The sequence below is a fragment of the Engraulis encrasicolus genome, chromosome 22 (genome assembly GCF_034702125.1).
Source record: "Engraulis encrasicolus isolate BLACKSEA-1 chromosome 22, IST_EnEncr_1.0, whole genome shotgun sequence".
NCBI lineage: Eukaryota > Metazoa > Chordata > Actinopteri > Clupeiformes > Engraulidae > Engraulis > Engraulis encrasicolus.
The window spans coordinates 24,717,445-24,724,944 of NC_085878.1; the positions used below are offsets into that span (position 1 = coordinate 24,717,445).

The 7,500-nt window shown below is 43.7% G+C and overlaps 1 protein-coding gene across 3 annotated transcripts in view; it reads right to left on the bottom strand.

Annotated features, from left to right (window-relative positions):
• Nucleotides 1–7,500, bottom strand: part of adamts17 (ADAM metallopeptidase with thrombospondin type 1 motif, 17) — a 171,222-nt gene that overhangs the window by 48,836 nt on the left and 114,886 nt on the right. For all 3 annotated transcript variants that reach the window (XM_063187709.1, XM_063187708.1, XM_063187706.1), the window contains exon 15: nucleotides 7,246–7,366. In XM_063187709.1, coding sequence (XP_063043779.1) covers nucleotides 7,246–7,366 — 121 coding nt within the window. The remainder of the gene's footprint in view (nucleotides 1–7,245; nucleotides 7,367–7,500) is intronic.

The window sequence follows — 7,500 nt, forward strand, 5'->3', positions numbered from 1 at the left end:
GGTGCAAAAAAAGGAAAAAAGCCCCACCGGTGGGTCAAGCGTGAACATACACCTTGTTAATATTTAGTGGCACCACTTTTAAACTGTGTCAACTTGAATAAAATGCTTCGGGTAGCTTGGCACAACACTCTGCAGGAACTTTCTTGGCACTTTGCTCTAAGCATATGCTTGTGCAACCAAATGAGGTTTGTGGGCCCCTCTTGCAACAAAAAAAACCCCTGCTTTTACAGTTCTGCTCAAACTTTTCTGTTGGAAGTCAGGCCAGGGATTTGTGATGGCCATTCCAAAAATGTTGACTTCGCTGCCCACAAGCTGTTTTGTGACTACGTTGGAGGTATGGCTGTATGGTTTGGGAGGATCACTGTGCAGTTCAAAATATCTTTTTTGCTTTAGATTTTATTTAGACACCTTGCTTTAAAAATAGTTGCATAATGCTTTTCACTTTTTTCCATAATGCCATCACTTGTAAGAAGTACACCAATGTCGGCCTGCCGCGGCCTAACGGTAGGGCATTGGGTTACTATGCCGTCGACCTGGGTTCGATTCCGGCCCGGGTCATTTGCCGATCCTTCCCTGTATCTCTCTCGCCCGACTCATTTCCTGTCTGTCGTCCACTGTCCTGTCAAAAATAAAGGCATAAAAAAGCCCTAAAAATATATATGAAGTATATAAAGTACACCAGTGTTCCAAAGGAAAATAAGTCTACGGCATGCTGCTGCAAACCCCATGTTGTATAGAAGGGCAGGTCCTCTTTGGTTCAGTAATTATTTTTGTAATATTGATCTCTGTCTCGCCTGAATAAAAAAAACAAACATGATTGTGAACTTTGTGGCCAGACACATCAGCAACCTTTAATGTTGCTTTTAAATGTCAGTTTTGGAATAGCAACTTCCCCTGTGGAGAATTGCTGTTCAGTCTCTGATGATACACCACCTGGGGATGCATTTAGTCTAATAGGAGAACTCAGGCCAATCTCAACATGAAGTGTGGTTATGTGTTTGCTTAAATATTATTTGAAATGTCTAAACATACTCCACACAGTACCATTTCACAGGTTATTCAATATTAGCAGACACCTTACAACACAGCATTGATTTTTAGGATTAAAATTGGAGGCTATTCATACATTTCAAACAATATGCAAACAAACATATGCCCCCATTAGCTGGCTAGGATCTTGGAAAGGGCTGAATGATAAATTATGACACATCATCAGGTACTGACAAGTCAATGGTAGAATAATGTTGAAATTGGCCAGAATTCTCCTGTAAGCACTGTGCTGTGGAAGTAGATCCTTTGGTTGTCCTTGGCCATAGATGACCCCCTTGACAACAAAAGGCTGCTAGCTAGAACATATAGTATTATATGTCTGGGCCAATGCTACGACTGAGTGATTTAGGATGTTTACATCTGTGTAATGTTGTTTGTGCAGATAAATGTACAAACTTTCAAACAATTTAGGTATTTCTCCCATTGGGAAATAACACTCGTGAAAGATTTTCATCCATTATTGTTCTGGCATCTGAAGCTTCAAATTATTTTTCTGTGGTGACAAGTGAACTGACAAGTCTGTCCAAAGAATAGCTCTACTACAATACAGCTATGGAGTCAAGTCAACCCCAAATGACTCCAGGGAAATGACATCAGTGCTTTTGGGGGTTTTCAAATCTGTTTAAAGAGACAGTAAACTTGGTGCAATGTACTGAACTGTAAATGTTTTCGCCCCGCTGGAATTTTGATATTGTTAATTAAGAAGTGAAATAAATCTGTCTCTGATCAACTGTGGGAAAGCAAATGTTTTGCTGGAATCAGTACATATTCAAAACCAACTTGCCAAAAGACAATTCATGGAAACCTCAAACTTTGTGACTTCTTTCAGTTTTAATGTCTTAATTAGAGCAATCTTTCACTTGTACGTGATTTTCTACCATCAAACTCTAGCTGATTATTTTTCTCGCTTTCCTCACACTGGCCCCAAGCCCTTACACTCTGTGCAATGCCATCTTTAAACTCACTGACATCGGTGGGCAACTAGAAGAGCTGTTACTTTTATATTGGCACCAAAGGAGCATTTAAAATACTTCTTAACACTCACTTCTCCCCGAAACTACAACAACCACCACAACATTATCCCCCCAAAGCCGACACATCTTGTATCAGCAATCACCGTGACCTCCACAAGCATGTCATTTGGAGTAGGTACAAATAAACCCAGCAAACCCTCCCCTCCCTGGCCACAATCGCAAGTCATTTAGCGATTTAACAGTTTTATTACACAACCGACAGGATCGCTACATCTTGTAAAAAAGGATATGTTTAAACAAAAAGAGCTTTCTCTCACTCTGCAATGTGGTGCTGTATGTGAACTAGGTAATGACTTTTTCCACCTCATGTGTAAAGGCAATGGAGTGTCCATACATTGTGTTGTGTCAATGGAGCCATTTTGTGCGGTTCCCTTTTGCATGGTGTAAAAGGTCACAGACATTACGACCAGACCAGGACGCCTGCTGCAGTAACCCAATCCTGTAACTTAGACCTTTTCTTTAACAGTCTTTTACAATGAGCCATGGTGCTTGTGTGGCATTTCAAATCTTATCACTAGCAAGCTACTCTACTCAAATGAGAAGCACTGGCAAAGCTGTGAAAAAAAAGCACAGAAAAAACACTTCCAAAGACTTCTAACGGGCCCCTTCATCAAGTCAGACTGTCGGAAAGCCAGCTGTCTTATTTATGTGATGTATCGGGAGTCTTCCGAAGCAGGAGGTCTCCTTGTAAAAAATTCCTTCGTCTTTCTAAAACGGGAGCAGCAAGGTTAAGCAACCGCCTGCTTTCCACTGACACACAAACTGAACGAGTCTGAGGAGGATGCCTAACACACACACTGACACACACGCACGCACGTACGCACGCACGCACGCACGCACGCACGCACGCGCAACGCACGCACACACACATACACACACACACACACACACACACACACACACACACACACACACACATACACACACATAGGGCCGCTGAGAGCTTTCGCTGGGCCCAAGACAAAGTAATCTGAAAGGGCCCTCTATCCAATATATGCAGTGTAATGGCGACCCAATTCTGGGCCCATTATCCTGGTAGAACAATACCCATTTGTCCCCCCCTGTCAAAGGGCCTGCACACACGCAGGCACACACTAACACGCTCACTCGCACACAAGATTGCACACAGACATGAACACGCACACGCACACGCACGCGCACAAAAAAACACACACACATACACACAAACACACACATACACACACACACACCGACAGACACACACACACACACACACACACACACACACAGACAGACATACACACACACACACACACACACACACACATACACACACACACACACACACACACACACACACACACAAAAAGGGAGAAAAAAAACTGGCACAGCCCTAGAGCACAATGACGCTTGGACACAAAAGGCAGAACATTTAAGATCCTCAGATCAGAGGGACTCCTGGGATCAGCTCCTGGGTTTCCACATTAAATGTGTGTGGCGGTGGCAAACAGCGAAAAGAGAAAAGATTATCACACACAGCCATTGTGAAGGGCTTGATCATGTAGAAGGTCATTGAGTTCTTTGGGGCCTGCGATTGCAAGGTCCCAGAAACTGTTCAGAAAAGACATTTGAACAGCACACAGACACACACACACACACACACACACACACACATTTACAAGCAGATATACGCAGACACGCACGCATGCATGTGCACAAACACGCACGCACGCATGCACACACACACACGCGCGCACACGCGCACACGCACACACACACACACACACACACACACACACACACACACACACACACACACACACACACACACACACACACACACACACACACACTCAGTTAATATCAACAGTAAAAAGATATGGCAGCTAAATACAGCTTGTTTGTAAAAAAAAATGCTAACAATGGCCAACAGTGAGTGAGGGAAGAACACAACAGCAGTGTGTGGTTTGGTTTGGCTTTATTGGGCCTTTGTGCCCTTAGAGTCTTTCTAATGGGCTGCTTGGGAATCCTCGCTTCTAACAGACTATCAAAGGCACACACAAGCACACACACACACGCACACACACACACATACACAGACATACACATACATGCACACACACACACACACACACGCACGCACGCACGCACGCACGCGCGCACGCACACGCACGCACACACACACACACACACACACACACACACACACACACACAGACATACACATACATGCACACACACACACATAGACAGACATACAGTACACATACATGCACACACACACACACACACACACGCGCGTACACACACACACACACAAACACAGACATACACACGCATACACATGCATACACGCGCATACACAGGCACATACTAGAACAGAGATAAACAATAGAACTAACAGAAATACACACACACACATACGCATGCACACATATGAATGCAAGCACGCATGCACACACACATACAAACACACACTAGAACAGACACAAACAATAGAACAAACACACATGCATGGAAGCACGCAGGAGTGCACGCACACACACACACACACACACACACACACACACACACACACACACACACACACACACACACACACACACACACACACACACACACACACACACACACACACACACACACACACACACACACACACACAAGCCACAGAGGAAAATAAAAGATGACAAATGAATGCTCGACATCTACAAATCCTTTTTCATGCAGCAACAAATGTGTTTTTCATACAGGGTCACAGTGCCGTTTCTTCTGTCTAATATTCACATAAAGACAGCTGATTACTCTCTTGGACTGCCTCTGCTAGTGGGCAATATTACCATCAGATCCACGTCTTTGTTCAGTGTGTGTTACAAAAGGCTTGGTAGAAAGTCTGGGCAAGTCATACTGGTAGAATAATATAAGACAGCTATTTGGTGGTTATGACCTAATAGCTGGTGTTTGAAATGTTTCCCTGCTGCCCAACCCAAATGAAAATACAGAGGGTTTACGAACTGCAGTAAGCCAAAACAGACTTGCAAGATGTGAGGTTAGCTTTTTGCCTATTGGCCAGGGCCTACGTAGCCATGTCTTGTCTCCATTCTGTGTCGTCCTGAACTTAAGGATTAATTGGCTCCAAGGGATTTTTACAGGAGGTGCAGCTTGACACTCTTTTTCACTCGGGAGACTTTCACGAGAGGTCAGCCCAGGCCCTGCACTAGCCTGAGACCAAAATGCCATTTCACCATTTTTACTGTCCTGTCGCCGAGGGGCTAGGGCACCCTCTGATACCTCACCGCCCCCTTCCACTACCAGTCAGTCGACCCACCCTATGTCAGTGCCCCTCCCCCACCATAAAGCTCTGAACACTGGGTGCTGCCCCCCCCTCTAAACCCCTTGACCTTCCATTTCAGAAGCTTTCAGAGGCACCTGCCTGGTTACAACACCGTTGTCGTGAGGACTCAGCTTTGTGTAGTCGAGTTGCGGTATCACAGGCATTTACAATAGTCTCCAGCCTCGGAACAAATAGCAGATCACAGTGCCAAACGTTTACTGGCCCTTAAAGCAACACCAAGGATCATCTATATTATTTTAATGGAAGGCTGACAATGCCTGGGAACATCTCATTGAGGTCAAGAGCATTACATTACTGTACTAGCCAGGCCGCGCCCTTCTTGTGACGCAACACCTTCAGCGTTGCTTCTAGTCAGGCCAAGAGCAAGATATTGTTTCTGAGCTCCAGAAAAATCGGGAACTCCTCCAACTTTGCAGAGAAGCAAACAATCAGTAGCAAATCAAGGGAGGCGGGTCAACCATGCCGTTTGGAAAATGTTAATGGTTATCTCTCTTGGTCAGACCAAGTCTCGAAGAGATTTGAAAGTCGATGATAATCAGGCTATTACTGTACACTTAGCGAAGACTTCTTATTCAAAATGACTCACAGTTATTTAAGTACAGGGTATTGAGCAATTTGAGATTATGTGTCATGTTCAAGGACACTTCAGCCGAGGATGATATGGGATTCGAACCTGTAACTTTTTCAATTAAAAGACCGACTCCTTAACCACTAGGCCACTGCCTAAGAAGCTAGAAGAGAAACACTGTAGGCCTATATATATACAGCACCAAAACCACACAAGGGTGTGAATAACAAGTGACAAGGCATTCCAATGCGCTGCAGAGGCACATGTCCTTACACTTAATTCCCAGTGAGGAGGTGTCAGCTACGGTAAATGACATTTAACGTAATGTAATGTAGTTTCCAGTCTGAACGTTTAACACTAAGGTGAATTCCAAGCTGTTGCAGAGTGCAGTGCCATGGAGACACCCTCAAAAGAAGGCATGAAGTAGGGCGACAGGACAGAAACAGCATTCGTACTGGTTTGACAAGGCAAAGACGCTTGGTTACGTAATGAGAAGAGAGGAGAAACGGAAGAGAAATCCAGTGCTGTACTGTGTTTTAGTTCTCCACAAAAGGGACACTGTGCAGGAAATGGTCAAAAAAGGTACTGCAACTATGCTGCTCATTGAAACTGGGATGCCTATCGCCAAATTTGATCTTTACATGAAAGTTTACTAAGTAATAAACAAATAATTTCTAGTATGATCCAAGTAGACTCATTTTTGCAGCTAAAAATGGCTATTTTTGGAAATTCAAAATGGCGGACCATGGAGAGGATCCCCTTTTCATGTATGAAAAGTGATTTTTTTCCAGTCATAATGAATACTTAGAATTTGATGGTGGTGGTAAGTATTCATGAAAAAGGTAACGTTAGTGAATGGGCAGCATGAATTCTGGAAATAAACAACTAAAAATCTCACACAGTGTCCCTTTAACACATTGGCCATGTACAGGTGTGTATTGTATAGAACATAACAGAATAGAATAGAATAGAACCCAGTATAATACATCATATCATAGAATAGTATACGTAATAAAAAAATCATATCATATGGAATGGAATAGAATGCCTGTCATGGTCAACATACAGTACATATAAGTCGATATAACTACAATGACGTAAAACGCTTCTCACTCAAAATGTAAGGCCTAGAACAAAAAACACACTAGAGCCGAAAAGAGGTGAACTAAAATGCCATGTGATGAACACAAGAATGAATTGCAGTAGCATTTAGTGGTATGGCACAGCAGTTGCATAATAAGAAAAGGTATTGGATCCATTCGACTCACTGCACTCACCCATTCCCCTGGTGTGGTTGAAGTCGCCCTTGACAATCTTGCAGGACTTGCCGTCTCCGTTGCACACGCCACATCTGTCTTCCTTGGCCGAGGAGCCAATGATGCCATCGCAACCAATTTTCTGTAGAAGAGAGAGGGGGCATGAAGCACAGCTTTGTGTTATGTGGAGCAATGGGGGAGCAATTGTATACAACAGTACACACACTGGGATTACAAGTGCAAAAGAAACAATTCTCCAGATGTCAACTCAGCACT